This window comes from Mustelus asterias, unplaced genomic scaffold, assembly GCF_964213995.1.
Source record: "Mustelus asterias unplaced genomic scaffold, sMusAst1.hap1.1 HAP1_SCAFFOLD_4071, whole genome shotgun sequence".
Taxonomy (NCBI): domain Eukaryota; kingdom Metazoa; phylum Chordata; class Chondrichthyes; order Carcharhiniformes; family Triakidae; genus Mustelus; species Mustelus asterias.
In genome coordinates this window covers 1-15,000 of record NW_027594016.1, presented here as the reverse complement: position 1 = coordinate 15,000, position 15,000 = coordinate 1, and the positions used below count along the sequence as shown (strand labels likewise).

The window sequence follows — 15,000 nt, the reverse complement described above, 5'->3', positions numbered from 1 at the left end:
GTCACTCTGTTACCCCCGAGAGTCACTCTGTTACCCCCGAGAGTCACTCTGTTACCCCCGAGAGTCACCCTGTTACCCCCGAGAGTCACTCTGTTACCCCCGAGAGTCACTCTGTTACCCCCGAGAGTCACTCTGTTACCCCGAGAGTCACTCTGTCACCCCCGAGAGTCACTCTGTCACCCCCGAGAGTCACTCTGTCACCCCCGAGAGTCACTCTGTTACCCCCGAGAATCACTCTGTCACCCCCGAGAGTCACTCTGTTACCCCCGAGAGTCACTCTGTTACCCCCGAGAGTCACTCTGTTACCCCCGACAGTCACTCTGTTACCCCCAAGAGTCACTCTGTTACCCCCGAGAGTCACTCTGTTACCCTGAAGGTCTCGCTGTTACCCCCGAGAGTCACTCTGTTACCCCCGAGAGTCACCCTGTTACCCCCGAGAGTCACTCTGTTACCCCCGAGAGTCACTCTGTTACCCCCGAGAGTCACTCTGTTACCCCGAGAGTCACTCTGTCACCCCCGAGAGTCACTCTGTTACCCCCGAGAGTCACTCTGTTACCCCCGAGAGTCACTCTGTTACCCCCGAGAGTCACTCTGTTACCCCCGAGAGTCACTCTGTTACCCCCGAGAGTCACTCTGTTACCCCGAGAGTCACTCTGTCACCCCCGAGAGTCACTCTGTTACCCCCGAGAGTCACTCTGTTACCCCCGAGAGTCACTCTGTCACCCCCGAGAATCACTCTGTTACCCCCGAGAGTCACTCTGTTACCCCCAAGAGTCACTCTGTTACCCCCAAGAGTCACTCTGTTACCCCCAAGAGTCACTCTGTTACCCCAAGAGTCACTCTGATCGCAATCCCGAGAGTCTCTCTGTTACCCTGAGTGTCTCTCTGTCCGTTATACCCCAGGGTCTCTCTGGCCGGTATATCTAACACTGGGCAGAATGGACAGAGAGGGAGAGAGTTAGATGGGCAGACTCACCAGGTAGGAGCTCAGTAACATGCTGAGAGCAGAGAGCTGGACGCTGTTGCCTTTCCGTTGCCCGACCCCATCGCATCCCTCCGTGTCCACCAGAAAGATCGCCATCTGCAAACGCAAGGGGAGGATTGATCGGTGGGGGAGACGTACGGCCATTCCTGCCCCCCCGGGATCTCCGCCGACACTATGCCCTCTCTTTCGGAGCTGCGTCTCGAGTCTACCCACCCCTGCATGTCCCCACAGAATCCTACAGTGCACAAGAGGCCCTTCGGCCCATCGAGTCTGCACTGAGGGTTGAAAGGCCCTGAGCTGCCTACCTCATCCCACTTGTCGAAGAGCATTGTCGGGCAGCGAAGAGCATTGTCGGGCAGCGAAGAGCATTGTCGGGCAATACAGCAGGATACAGATAGGCTGGAAAATTGGGCGGAGAGGTGGCAGATGGAATTTAATCCGGATAAATGCGAAGTGATGCATTTTGGAAGAAATAATGTCGGGAGGAGTTATACAATAAATGGCAGAGTCATCAGGAGTATAGAAACACAGAGGGACCTGGGTGTGCAAGTCCACAAATCCTTGAAGGTGGCAGCACAGGTGGAGAAGGTGGTGAAGAAGGCATATGGTATGCTTGCCTTTATAGGACGGGGTATAGAGTATAAAAGCTGGAGTCTGATGATGCAGCTGTATAGAACGCTGGTTAGGCCACATTTGGAATACTGCGTCCAGTTCTGGTCGCCGCACTACCAGAAGGACGTGGAGGCATTGGAGAGAGTGCAGAGAAGGTTTACCAGGATGTTGCCTGGTATGGAGGGTCTTAGTTATGGGGAGAGATTGGGTAGACTGGGGTTGTTCTCCTTGGAAAGACGGAGAATGAGGGGAGATCTAATAGAGGTGTACAAGATTATGAAGGGTATAGATAGGGTGAACAGTGGGAAGCTTTTTCCCAGGTCGGAGGTGACGATCACGAGGGGTCACGGGCTCAAGCTGAGAGGGGCGAAGTATAACTCAGACATCAGAGGGACGTTTTTTACACAGAGGGTGGTGGGGGCCTGGAATGCGCTGCCAAGTAGGGTGGTGGAGGCAGGCACGCTGACATCGTTTAAGACTTACCTGGATAGTCACATGAGCAGCCTGGGAATGGAGGGATACAAACGATTGGTCTAGTTGGACCAAGGAGCGGCACAGGCTTGGAGGGCCGAAGGGCCTGTTTCCTGTGCTGTACTGTTCTTTGTTCTTTGTCACTGACCCTACAACTCAGGGGAACGGCCTGCTCCTTATCCGCCCTGTCCCTCATAACCTTGTACACCTCGATCAGGTCGCACCTTCTCTGCTCCAGAGAAACCAAGCCTTACCCAACCTCTCTTCCCAACTTAAATGCTCCACGCCAGGCAGCATCCTGGAGAACCTCCTCTGCACTCCCTCCAGTGCAATCACATCCTTCCTATAATGTGGCGACCAGAACTGCACACAGTGCTCCAGCTGTGGCCTCAACAAAGTTCGATACAACTCCATCATGACTAATCAACTCCATCATGACTAATCAACTCCATCATGACTAATCAACTCCATCATGACTAATCAACTCCATCACGACTAATCAACTCCATCATGACTAATCAACTCCATCATGACTAATCAACTCCATCATGACTAATCAACTCCATCATGACATCCCTGCTTTTGTAATCTACGTAAGAAGTCTCACAACACCAGGTTAAAGTCCAACAGGTGTATTTGGCCGCAAATAGCATAAGCTTTCGGAGCACTGCTCCTTCGTCAGATGGAGTGGATATCTGTAATCTATACCCCGATTGATAAAGGCAAGAGTCCCAGATGCCTTCTTCTCCATGCTGCTAACACACTCTTCCACCTTCAGAGATCTGAGGACAAACACAAGCTCCCTGTGTTCCGCGGAACTTCCCAATGTCCTGCCATTTATTGAGTGCTTCCTCGTCAAATCACTCCTTCCAAAGTGTGACACCTCACACTTTTCAGGGTTAAACTCCATCTGCCACTTATCCGCCCATTTGGCCATCTTGGCTATATCTTCCCGTAACCCAAGACACTCAACCTCACTGTTAACCACCCGCCCAATCTTTGTGTCATCGGCAAACTTACTGATCCTCCGCTCCCCCCCCCCCGAAATAGCCTTCCATGTCATTGATATAAATGACGAATCCAGCACGGATCCCTGTGGATCCCTCTCTGCTTTTCTAAATCATTTGATATCTGAGGGCCCCTCTCATTCGCCATCCTTTTACGAGCGGGCACAGTTTCTCCCTCGATACTCTCACCATCCACCCCCCCCGCCCCCCCCCTGCGGAATTGGGCCAGTGGGCTGACGAATGGCAGATGGAGTTTAATTCGGATAAATGCGAGGTGATGCATTTTGGTCGATCGAACCAGGGCAGGACTTACTCAGTTAATGGTCGGGCGTTGGGGAGAGTTACAGAACAAAGAGATCTAGGGGTACATGTTCATAGCTCCTTGAAAGTGGAGTCACAGGTGGACAGAGTGGTGAAGAAGGCATTCGGCATGCTTGGTTTCATCGGTCAGAACATTGAATACAGGAGTTGGGACGTCTTGTTGAAGTTGTACAAGACATTGGTAAGGCCACACTTGGAATACTGTGTGCAATTCTGGTCACCCTATTATAGAAAGGATATTATTAAACTGGAAAGAGTTCAGAAAAGATTTACTCGGATGCTACCGGGACTTAGGGCGGCACGGTAGCACAGTGGTTAGCATTGCTGCTTCACAGCTCCAGGGTCCCGGGTTCGATTCCCAGCTCGGGTCACTGTCTGTGTGGAGTTTGCACATTCTCCCCGTGTCTGCGTGGGTTTCCTCCGGGTGCTCCGGTTTCCTCCCACAGTCCAAAGATGTGCGGGTTAGGTTGATTGGCCAGGTTAAAAATTGCCCCTTAGAGTCCTGAGATGCGTAGGTTAGAGGGATTAGCGGGTAAATATGTGGGGGTAGGGCCTGGGTGGGATTGTGGTCGGTGCAGACTCGATGGGCCGAATGGCCTCCTTCTGCACTGTAGGGTTTCTATGATTTCTATGAGAGGCTGGATCGACTGGGACTTTTTTCTCTGGAGCGTAGGAGGCTGAGGGGTGATCTTATAGAGGTCTATAAAATAATGAGGGGCACAGATCAGCTAGATAGTCAATATCTTTTCCCAAAGGTAGGGGAGTCTAAAACTAGAGGGCAGAGGTTTAAGGTGAGAGATACAAAAGGGTCCAGAGGGGCAATTGTTTCACACAGAGGGTGGTGAGTGTCTGGAACGAGCTGCCAGAGGTAGTAGTAGAGACGGGTACAATTTTGTCTTTTAAAAAGTGTTTAGATAGTTAATTGGGTACGATGGGTATAGAGGGATATGGGCCAAATGCGGGCAATTGCAACCAGCATAGAAGTTTTAAAAAAAAGGGCAGCATGGACAAGTTGGGCCGAAGGGCCTGTTTCCATGCCGTTAAGCTCTGTGACTCTATTGTCACATGTATCGGGAGACAGTGAAAAATATTGTTTCTTGCGCACTGTCCAGACAAAGCATACCGTTCATAGAGTACAGAGGGGAGAAGGAAAGGAGAGAGTGCAGAATGTAGTGTTACAGTCACAGCTCGGGGTGTAGAGAAAGATCAGCGTAAGGTAAGGTCGGTCCATTCAAAAGTCTGACGGCAGCAGGGAAGAAGCTGTTCTTGAGTCGGTCGGTACGTGACCTCAGACTTTTGTATCTTTTTCCCGACGGAAGAAGGTGGAAGAGAGAATGTCCGGGGTGTGTGGGGGGGGGGAGAGGTCCTTGATTATGCCGGCTGCTTTTCCCAAGGCAGCGGGAAGTGTAGACGGAGTCAATGGATGGGAGGCTGGTTTGGGAGCGAGAGTGTGTTACAGAGAGAGACAATCGAGCTCTCACCTACCTTACCCTGCTCTGTGTCCATCAGGAAAGGTACAGAGTGAGAGTGTGTTACAGAGAGAGAGACAATCGAGCTCTCACCTACCTTACCCTGCTCTGTGTCCATCAGGAAAGGTACAGAGTGAGAGTGTGTTACAGAGAGAGAGACAATCGAGCTCTCACCTACCTTACCCTGCTCTGTGTCCATCGGGAAAGGTACAGAGTGAGAGAGTGTTACAGAGAGAGAGACAATCGAGCTCTCACCTACCTTACCCTGCTCTGTGTCCATCAGGAAAGGTACAGAGTGAGAGTGTGTTACAGAGAGAGAGACAATCGAGCTCTCACCTACCTTACCCTGCTCTGTGTCCATCGGGAAAGGTACAGAGTGAGAGTGTGTTACAGAGAGAGAGACAATCGAGCTCTCACCTACCGTACCCTGCTCTGTGTCCATCAGGAAAGGTACAGAGTGACAGTGTGTTACAGAGAGAGAGACAATCGAGCTCTCACCTACCTTACCCTGCTCTGTGTCCATCGGGAAAGGTACAGAGTGAGAGTGTGTTACAGAGAGAGAGACAATCGAGCTCTCACCTACCTTACCCTGCTCTGTGTCCATCAGGAAAGGTACAGAGTGAGAGTGTGTTACAGAGAGAGAGACAATCGAGCTCTCACCTACCTTACCCTGCTCTGTGTCCATCAGGAAAGGTACAGAGTGAGAGAGTGTTACAGAGAGAGAGACAATCGAGCTCTCACCTACCTTACCCTGCTCTGTGTCCATCGGGAAATGTACAGAGTGAGAGTGTGTTACAGAGAGAGAGAGACAATCGAGCTCTCACCTACCTTACCCTGCTCTGTGTCCATCAGGAAAGGTACAGAGTGAGAGTGTGTTACAGAGAGAGATAATCGAGCTCTCACCTACCTTACCCTGCTCTGTGTCCATCAGGAAAGGTACAGAGTGAGAGTGTGTTACAGAGAGAGATAATCGAGCTCTCACCTACCTTACCCTGCTCTGTGTCCATCAGGAAAGGTACAGAGTGAGAGTGTGTTACAGAGAGAGAGACAATCGAGCTCTCACCTACCTTACCCTGCTCTGTGTCCATCGGGAAAGGTACAGAGTGAGAGTGTGTTACAGAGAGAGAGACAATCGAGCTCTCACCTACCTTACCCTGCTCTGTGTCCATCAGGAAAGGTACAGAGTGAGAGTGTGTTACAGAGAGAGAGACAATCGAGCTCTCACCTACCTTACCCTGCTCTGTGTCCATCGGGAAAGGTACAGAGTGAGAGTGTGTTACAGAGAGAGAGACAATCGAGCTCTCACCTACCTTACCCTGCTCTGTGTCCATCAGGAAAGGTACAGAGTGAGAGTGTGTTACAGAGAGAGAGACAATCAAGCTCTCACCTACCTTACCCTGCTCTGTGTCCATCAGGAAGGGTACAGAGTGAGAGTGTGTTACAGAGAGAGACAATCGAGCTCTCACCTACCTTACCCTGCTCTGTGTCCATCAGGAAAGGTACAGAGTGAGAGTGTGTTACAGAGAGACAATCGAGCTCTCACCTACCTTACCCTGCTCTGTGTCCATCAGGAAAGGTACAGAGTGAGAGAGTGTTACAGAGAGAGATAATCGAGCTCTCACCTAACTTACCCTGCTCTGTGTCCATCAGGAAAGGTACAGAGTGAAAGTGTGTTACAGAGAGAGAGACAATCGAGCTCTCACCTACCTTACCCTGCTCTGTGTCCATCGGGAAAGGTACAGAGTGAGAGCGTGTTACAGAGAGAGAGACAATCGAGCTCTCACCTACCTTACCCTGCTCTGTGTCCATCAGGAAAGGTACAGAGTGAGAGAGTGTTACAGAGAGAGAGACAATCGAGCTCTCACCTACCTTACCCTGCTCTGTGTCCATCAGGAAAGGTACAGAGTGAGAGTGTGTTACAGAGAGAGAGACAATCGAGCTCTCACCTACCTTACCCTGCTCTGTGTCCATCAGGAAAGGTACAGAGTGAGAGTGTGTTACAGAGAGAGAGACAATCGAGCTCTCACCTACCTTACCCTGCTCTGTGTCCATCAGGAAAGGTACAGAGTGAGAGTGTGTTACAGAGAGAGATAATCGAGCTCTCACCTACCTTACCCTGCTCTGTGTCCATCAGGAAAGGTACAGAGTGAGAGTGTGTTACAGAGAGAGAGACAATCGAGCTCTCACCTACCTTACCCTGCTCTGTGTCCATCGGGAAAGGTACAGAGTGAGAGTGTGTTACAGAGAGAGATAATCGAGCTCTCACCTACCTTACCCTGCTCTGTGTCCATCAGGAAAGGTACAGAGTGAGAGAGTGTTACAGAGAGAGAGACAATCGAGCTCTCACCTACCTTACCCTGCTCTGTGTCCATCAGGAAAGGTACAGAGTGAGAGAGTGTTACAGAGAGAGATAATCGAGCTCTCACCTACCTTACCCTGCTCTGTGTCCATCAGGAAAGGTACAGAGTGAGAGTGTGTTACAGAGAGAGAGACAATCGAGCTCTCACCTACCTTACCCTGCTCTGTGTCCATCAGGAAAGGTATAGAGTGAGAGTGTGTTACAGAGAGAGATAATCGAGCTCTCACCTACCTTACCCTGCTCTGTGTCCATCAGGAAAGGTACAGAGTGAGAGTTTGTTACAGAGAGAGATAATCGAGCTCTCACCGACCTTACCCTGCTCTGTGTCCATCAGGAAAGGTACAGAGTGAGAGTGTGTTACAGAGAGAGAGACAATCGAGCTCTCACCTACCTTACCCTGCTCTGTGTCCATCAGGAAAGGTACAGAGTGAGAGTTTGTTACAGAGAGAGATAATCGAGCTCTCACCGACCTTACCCTGCTCTGTGTCCATCAGGAAAGGTACAGAGTGAGAGTGTGTTACAGAGAGAGAGACAATCGAGCTCTCACCTACCTTACCCTGCTCTGTGTCCATCAGGAAAGGTACAGAGTGAGAGTGTGTTACAGAGAGAGATAATCGAGCTCTCACCTACCTTACCCTGCTCTGTGTCCATCAGGAAAGGTACAGAGTGAGAGTGTGTTACAGAGAGAGAGACAATCGAGCTCTCACCTACCTTACCCTGCTCTGTGTCCATCGGGAAAGGTACAGAGTGAGAGTGTGTTACAGAGAGAGAGACAATCGAGCTCTCACCTACCTTACCCTGCTCTGTGTCCATCAGGAAAGGTACAGAGTGAGAGTGTGTTACAGAGAGAGAGACAATCGAGCTCTCACCTACCTTACCCTGCTCTGTGTCCATCGGGAAAGGTACAGAGTGAGAGTGTGTTACAGAGAGAGAGACAATCGAGCTCTCACCTACCTTACCCTGCTCTGTGTCCATCAGGAAAGGTACAGAGTGAGAGTGTGTTACAGAGAGAGAGACAATCGAGCTCTCACCTACCTTACCCTGCTCTGTGTCCATCGGGAAAGGTACAGAGTGAGAGTGTGTTACAGAGAGAGATAATCGATCTCTCACCTACCTTACCCTGCTCTGTGTCCATCAGGAAAGGTACAGAGTGAGAGTGTGTTACAGAGAGAGATAATCGAGCTCTCACCTACCTTACCCTGCTCTGTGTCCATCAGGAAAGGTACAGAGTGAGAGTGTGTTACAGAGAGAGAGACAATCGAGCTCTCACCTACCTTACCCTGCTCTGTGTCCATCAGGAAAGGTACAGAGAGAGAGAGTGTTAGAGAGAGAGACAATCGAGCTCTCACCTACCTTACCCTGCTCTGTGTCCATCAGGAAAGGTACAGAGTGAGAGTGTGTTACAGAGAGAGATAATCGAGCTCTCACCTACCTTTCCCTGCTCTGTGTCCATCAGGAAAGGTACAGAGTGAGAGAGTGTTACAGAGAGAGAGACAATCGAGCTCTCACCTACCTTACCCTGCTCTGTGTCCATCAGGAAAGGTACAGAGTGAGAGTGTGTTACAGAGAGAGAGACAATCGAGCTCTCACCTACCTTACCCTGCTCTGTGTCCATCAGGAAAGGTACAGAGTGAGAGAGTGTTACAGAGAGAGAGACAATCGAGCTCTCACCTACCTTACCCTGCTCTGTGTCCATCAGGAAAGGTACAGAGTGAGAGTGTGTTACAGAGAGAGATAATCGAGCTCTCACCTACCTTACCCTGCTCTGTGTCCATCAGGAAAGGTACAGAGTGAGAGAGTGTTACAGAGAGAGAGACAATCGAGCTCTCACCTACCTTACCCTGCTCTGTGTCCATCAGGAAAGGTATAGAGTGAGAGTGTGTTACAGAGAGAGATAATCGAGCTCTCACCTACCTTACCCTGCTCTGTGTCCATCAGGAAAGGTACAGAGTGAGAGTTTGTTACAGAGAGAGATAATCGAGCTCTCACCTACCTTACCCTGCTCTGTGTCCATCAGGAAAGGTACAGAGTGAGAGAGTGTTACAGAGAGAGATAATCGAGCTCTCACCTACCTTACCCTGCTCTGTGTCCATCGGGAAAGGTACAGAGTGAGTGAGTGTTACAGAGAGAGAGAGACAATCGAGCTCTCACCTACCTTACCCTGCTCTGTGTCCATCAGGAAAGGGACAGAGTGAGAGTGTGTTACAGAGAGAGAGACAATCGAGCTCTCACCTACCTTACCCTGCTCTGTGTCCATCAGGAAAGGTACAGAGTGAGAGTGTGTTACAGAGAGACAATCGAGCTCTCACCTACCTTACCCTGCTCTGTGTCCATCAGGAAAGGTACAGAGTGAGAGTGTGTTACAGAGAGAGACAATCGAGCTCTCACCTACCTTACCCTGCTCTGTGTCCATCAGGAAAGGGACAGAGTGAGAGTGTGTTACAGAGAGAGAGACAATCGAGCTCTCACCTACCTTACCCTGCTCTGTGTCCATCAGGAAAGGTACAGAGTGAGAGTGTGTTACAGAGAGAGATAATCGAGCTCTCACCTACCTTACCCTGCTCTGTGTCCATCAGGAAAGGTACAGAGTGAGAGTGTGTTACAGAGAGAGAGACAATCGAGCTCTCACCTACCTTACCCTGCTCTGTGTCCATCAGGAAAGGGACAGAGTGAGAGTGTGTTACAGAGAGAGAGACAATCGAGCTCTCACCTACCTTACCCTGCTCTGTGTCCATCAGGAAAGGTACAGAGTGAGAGTGTGTTACAGAGAGAGATAATCGAGCTCTCACCTACCTTACCCTGCTCTGTGTCCATCAGGAAAGGTACAGAGTGAGAGAGTGTTACAGAGAGAGAGATAATCGAGCTCTCACCTACCTTTCCCTGCTCTGTGTCCATCAGGAAAGGTACAGAGTGAGAGAGTGTTACACAGAGAGAGACAATCGAGCTCTCACCTACCTTTCCCTGCTCTGTGTCCATCAGGAAAGGTACAGAGTGAGAGAGTGTTACAGAGAGAGAGACAATCGAGCTCTCACCTACCTTTCCCTGCTCTGTGTCCATCAGGAAAGGTACAGAGTGAGAGAGTGTTACAGAGAGAGAGACAATCGAGCTCTCACCTACCTTTCCCTGCTCTGTGTCCATCAGGAAAGGTACAGAGTGAGAGAGTGTTACAGAGAGAGAGACAATCGAGCTCTCACCTACCTTACCCTGCTCTGTGTCCATCAGGAAAGGTACAGAGTGAAAGTGTGTTAGAGAGAGAGAGACAATCGAGCTCTCACCTACCTTACCCTGCTCTGTGTCCATCAGGAAAGGTACAGAGTGAGAGTGTGTTACAGAGAGAGAGAGACAATCGAGCTCTCACCTACCTTACCCTGCTCTGTGTCCATCAGGAAAGGTACAGAGTGAGAGAGTGTTACAGAGAGAGAGACAATCAAGCTCTCACCTACCTTACCCTGCTCTGTGTCCATCAGGAAAGGTACAGAGTGAGAGTGTGTTACAGAGAGAGAGACAATCGAGCTCTCACCTACCTTACCCTGCTCTGTGTCCATCAGGAAAGGTACAGAGTGAGAGTGTGTTACAGAGAGAGAGACAATCGAGCTCTCACCTACCTTACCCTGCTCTGTGTCCATCAGGAAAGGTACAGAGTGAGAGTGTGTTACAGAGAGACAATCGAGCTCTCACCTACCTTACCCTGCTCTGTGTCCATCAGGAAAGGTACAGAGTGAGAGAGTGTTACAGAGAGAGACAATCGAGCTCTCACCTACCTTACCCTGCTCTGTGTCCATCAGGAAAGGTACAGAGTGAGAGAGCGTTACAGAGAGAGAGACAATCAAGCTCTCACCTACCTTACCCTGCTCTGTGTCCATCAGGAAAGGTACAGAGTGAGAGAGTGTTACAGAGAGAGAGACAATCAAGCTCTCACCTACCTTACCCTGCTCTGTGTCCATCAGGAAAGGTACAGAGTGAGAGTGTGTTACAGAGAGAGAGACAATCGAGCTCTCACCTACCTTACCCTGCTCTGTGTCCATCAGGAAAGGTACAGAGTGAGAGTGTGTTACAGAGAGACAATCGAGCTCTCACCTACCTTACCCTGCTCTGTGTCCATCAGGAAAGGTACAGAGTGAGAGAGTGTTACAGAGAGAGAGACAATCAAGCTCTCACCTACCTTACCCTGCTCTGTGTCCATCAGGAAAGGTACAGAGTGAGAGTGTGTTACAGAGAGAGAGACAATCGAGCTCTCACCTACCTTACCCTGCTCTGTGTCCATCAGGAAAGGTACAGAGTGAGAGTGTGTTACAGAGAGACAATCGAGCTCTCACCTACCTTACCCTGCTCTGTGTCCATCAGGAAAGGTACAGAGTGAGAGAGTGTTACAGAGAGAGACAATCGAGCTCTCACCTACCTTACCCTGCTCTGTGTCCATCAGGAAAGGTACAGAGTGAGAGAGTGTTACAGAGAGAGAGACAATCGAGCTCTCACCTACCTTACCCTGCTCTGTGTCCATCAGGAAAGGTACAGAGTGAGAGTGTGTTACAGAGAGAGATAATCGAGCTCTCACCTACCTTACCCTGCTCTGTGTCCATCAGGAAAGGTACAGAGTGAGAGCGTGTTACAGAGAGAGAGACAATCGAGCTCTCACCTACCTTACCCTGCTCTGTGTCCATCAGGAAAGGTACAGAGTGAGAGTGTGTTACAGAGAGAGAGACAATCGAGCTCTCACCTACCTTACCCTGCTCTGTGTCCATCGGGAAAGGTACAGAGTGAGAGTGTGTTACAGACAGACAATCGAGCTCTCACCTACCTTACCCTGCTCTGTGTCCATCAGGAAAGGTACAGAGTGAGAGTGTGTTACAGAGAGACAATCGAGCTCTCACCTACCTTACCCTGCTCTGTGTCCATCAGGAAAGGTACAGAGTGAGAGTGTGTTACAGAGAGAGACAATCGAGCTCTCACCTACCTTACCCTGCTCTGTGTCCATCAGGAAAGGTACAGAGTGAGAGTGTGTTACAGAGAGAGAGACAATCGAGCTCTCACCTACCTTACCCTGCTCTGTGTCCATCAGGAAAGGTATAGAGTGAGAGTGTGTTACCGAGAGAGATAATCGAGCTCTCACCTACCTTACCCTGCTCTGTGTCCATCAGGAAAGGTACAGAGTGAGATTGTGTTACAGAGAGAGATAATCGAGCTCTCACCTACCTTTCCCTGCTCTGTGTCCATCAGGAAGGGTTTGCTCCAGATATAAACACCTCTAGTTGTTGCGTTTGTTCCTGGTTTCCAATTAAATCCACGCAAGTCCTCATCCGGTCTCCCCATCCAGCCCTGGCCTCCGCAATCCTGAGGTTCATGGGAAGAGGTTAAAACAAGGAAATTCGGCATGTCAGCTCCGACTCTCACCAACTTTTACAGATGCACCATCGAAAGCATCCTTTCCGGGTGTATCACAGCTCGGTCTGGGGCTCCTGCTCTGCCCAAGACCGCAAGGAACTACTAAGGGTCGTGAATGTAGCCCAGTCCCATCACGCAAACCCAGCCTCCCATCCATTGACTCCGTCTACACTTCCCGCTGCCTCGGGGGAAAAGCAGCCGGCATAATTAAGGACCCCCCCCACACCCCCCGGACATTCTCTCTTCCACCTTCTTCCGTCGGGAAAAAGATACAAAAGTCTGAGGTCACGTACCGACCGACCGACTCAAGAACAGCTTCTTCCCTGCTGCTTTTGAATGGACCTACCTCGCATTAAGTTGATCTTTCTCTACACCCCTAGCTGTGACTGTAACACTACATTCTGCACTCTCTCCTTTCCTTCTCTATGAACGGTATGCTTTGTCTGTATAGCGCGCAAGAAACGATACTTTTCACTGTATCCCGGTACATGTGACAATAATAAATCGAATCAAATCAGATTAGAAAGTTTGATTCCCCTCCCTTTCTATCCGACAAAGTTTCTCCCCCAACCCAGACAGATAATTAGTCCGTTACGGAGAGAGAGCGGATGGACGGAGGGGAGATCTTATAAAAACATATAAGATTATGAAGGGAATGGATAAGATAGAAGCGGGGAAGTTGTTTCCACTGGCGGGTGAAACTAGAACTAGGGGGAATGACCTCAAAATAAGGGGGAGCAGATTTAGGACTGAGTTGAGGAGGAACTTCTTCACGCAAAGGGTTGTGAATCTGTGGAATTCCCTGCCCAGTTGAGGCTCCCTCATTGAATGTTTTTAAGGCAAGGATAGATAGATTTTTGAACAGTGAAGGAATTAAGGGTTATGGTGAGCGGGCGGGTAAGTGGAGCTGAGTCCACGGAAAGATCAGCCATGATCTTATTGAATGGCGGGGCAGGCTCGAGGGGCCAGAGGGCCTACTCCTGCTCCTAGTTCTTATGTTCTTATGATTCACAGCAGTTTTACTGTGACCAAGGACACAGAGGCACCGATTCCTGTCGATATATACACTAAATATATATACATGGGAGAGTGTGTGACAACACTGAGGGATTAGAGATGGAGGGAGAGGGAGTCTGAGAGATTAGAAGTGGGGTGGTAGAGGGAGTGAAAGATTGGTATTGGAGAGAGGGAGAGAGAGGGATGGGAGATGGATAGAGAGAGAGAGGGATTGGAGATGGACAGAGAGAGAGAGAGAGAGGGATTGGAGATGGATAGAGAGAGAGGATTGGAGATGGACAGAGAGAGAGAGTGAGCGATTGGAGATGGAGAGAGAGAGGGATTGGAGATGGAGAGAGAGAGGATTGGAGATGGACAGAGAGAGAGTGAGCGATTGGAGATGGAGAGAGAGAGGGATTGGTCAGATAGAGAGAGAGAGGGATTGGAGATCAAGAGAGAGCGAGAGGGATTAGAGACGGAGAAAGGGATTGGAGATGGAGAGAGAGAGCGAGAGGGATTAGAGACAGAGAAAGGGATTGGAGATGGAGAGAGAGAGTGAGAGGGATTGGAGATGGACAGAGAGAGAGGGATTGGAGATGGATGGAGAGAGAGGGATTGGAGATGGAGAGAGAGAGGGATTGGAGATGGATGGAGAGAGAGGGATTGGAGATGGAGAGAGAGAGGGATTGGAGATGGAGAGAGAGAGGGATTGGAGATGGATGGAGAGAGAGGGATTGGAGATGAGAGAGAGAGGGATTGGAGATGGATGGAGAGAGAGGGATTGGAGATGGAGAGAGAGAGAGGGATTGGAGATGGACAGAGAGAGAGATTGGAGATGGAGAGAGAGGGAGGGATTGGAGATGGAGAGAGAGATTGGAGGTGGAGAGAGAGAGGGATTGGAGATGGAGAGAGAGAGGGATTGGAGATGGAGAGAGAGGGATTGGAGATGAGAGAGAGAGTGATAGGGATTGGAGATGGATGGAGAAAGAGGGATTGGAGATGGAGAGAGAGAGGGATTGGAGATGGATGGAGAGAGAGGGATTGGAGATGGAGAGAGAGAGGGATTGGAGATGGATGGAGAGAGAGGGATTGGAGATGGAGAGAGAGAGGGATTGGAGATGGACAGAGAGAGAGGATTGGAGATGGAGAGAGAGTGAGAGGGATTGGAGATGGAGAGAGGTAGAGGGATTGGAGATGGAGAGAGAGAGGGATTGGAGATGGAGAGAGAGAGAGAGGGATTGGAGATGGAGAGAGAGGGATGGGATGGAGATGGAGAGAGAGAGGGATTGGAGATGGAGAGAGGAGAGAGATTGGAGATGGATGGAGAGAGAGGGGATTGGAGATGGAGAGAGAGGATTGGAGAGGGAGGGTGGTGTTGGATGGAGGGTGTGGAGATGG

General features: G+C 50.1%; 1 protein-coding gene across 1 annotated transcript in view; it reads right to left on the bottom strand.

Annotated features, from left to right (window-relative positions):
- The window catches only part of LOC144490938 (RING finger protein 112-like), a gene marked incomplete at both ends in the record, with an annotated part of 15,741 nt that extends 3,186 nt beyond the window's left edge, over nt 1–12,555 (bottom strand). Inside the window, 2 exons of the mRNA XM_078208617.1 lie at nt 977–1,081; nt 12,418–12,555. Coding sequence (XP_078064743.1) covers nt 977–1,081; nt 12,418–12,555 — 243 coding nt within the window. The remainder of the gene's footprint in view (nt 1–976; nt 1,082–12,417) is intronic.
- Between the last annotated feature and the right edge of the window lie 2,445 nt (nt 12,556–15,000).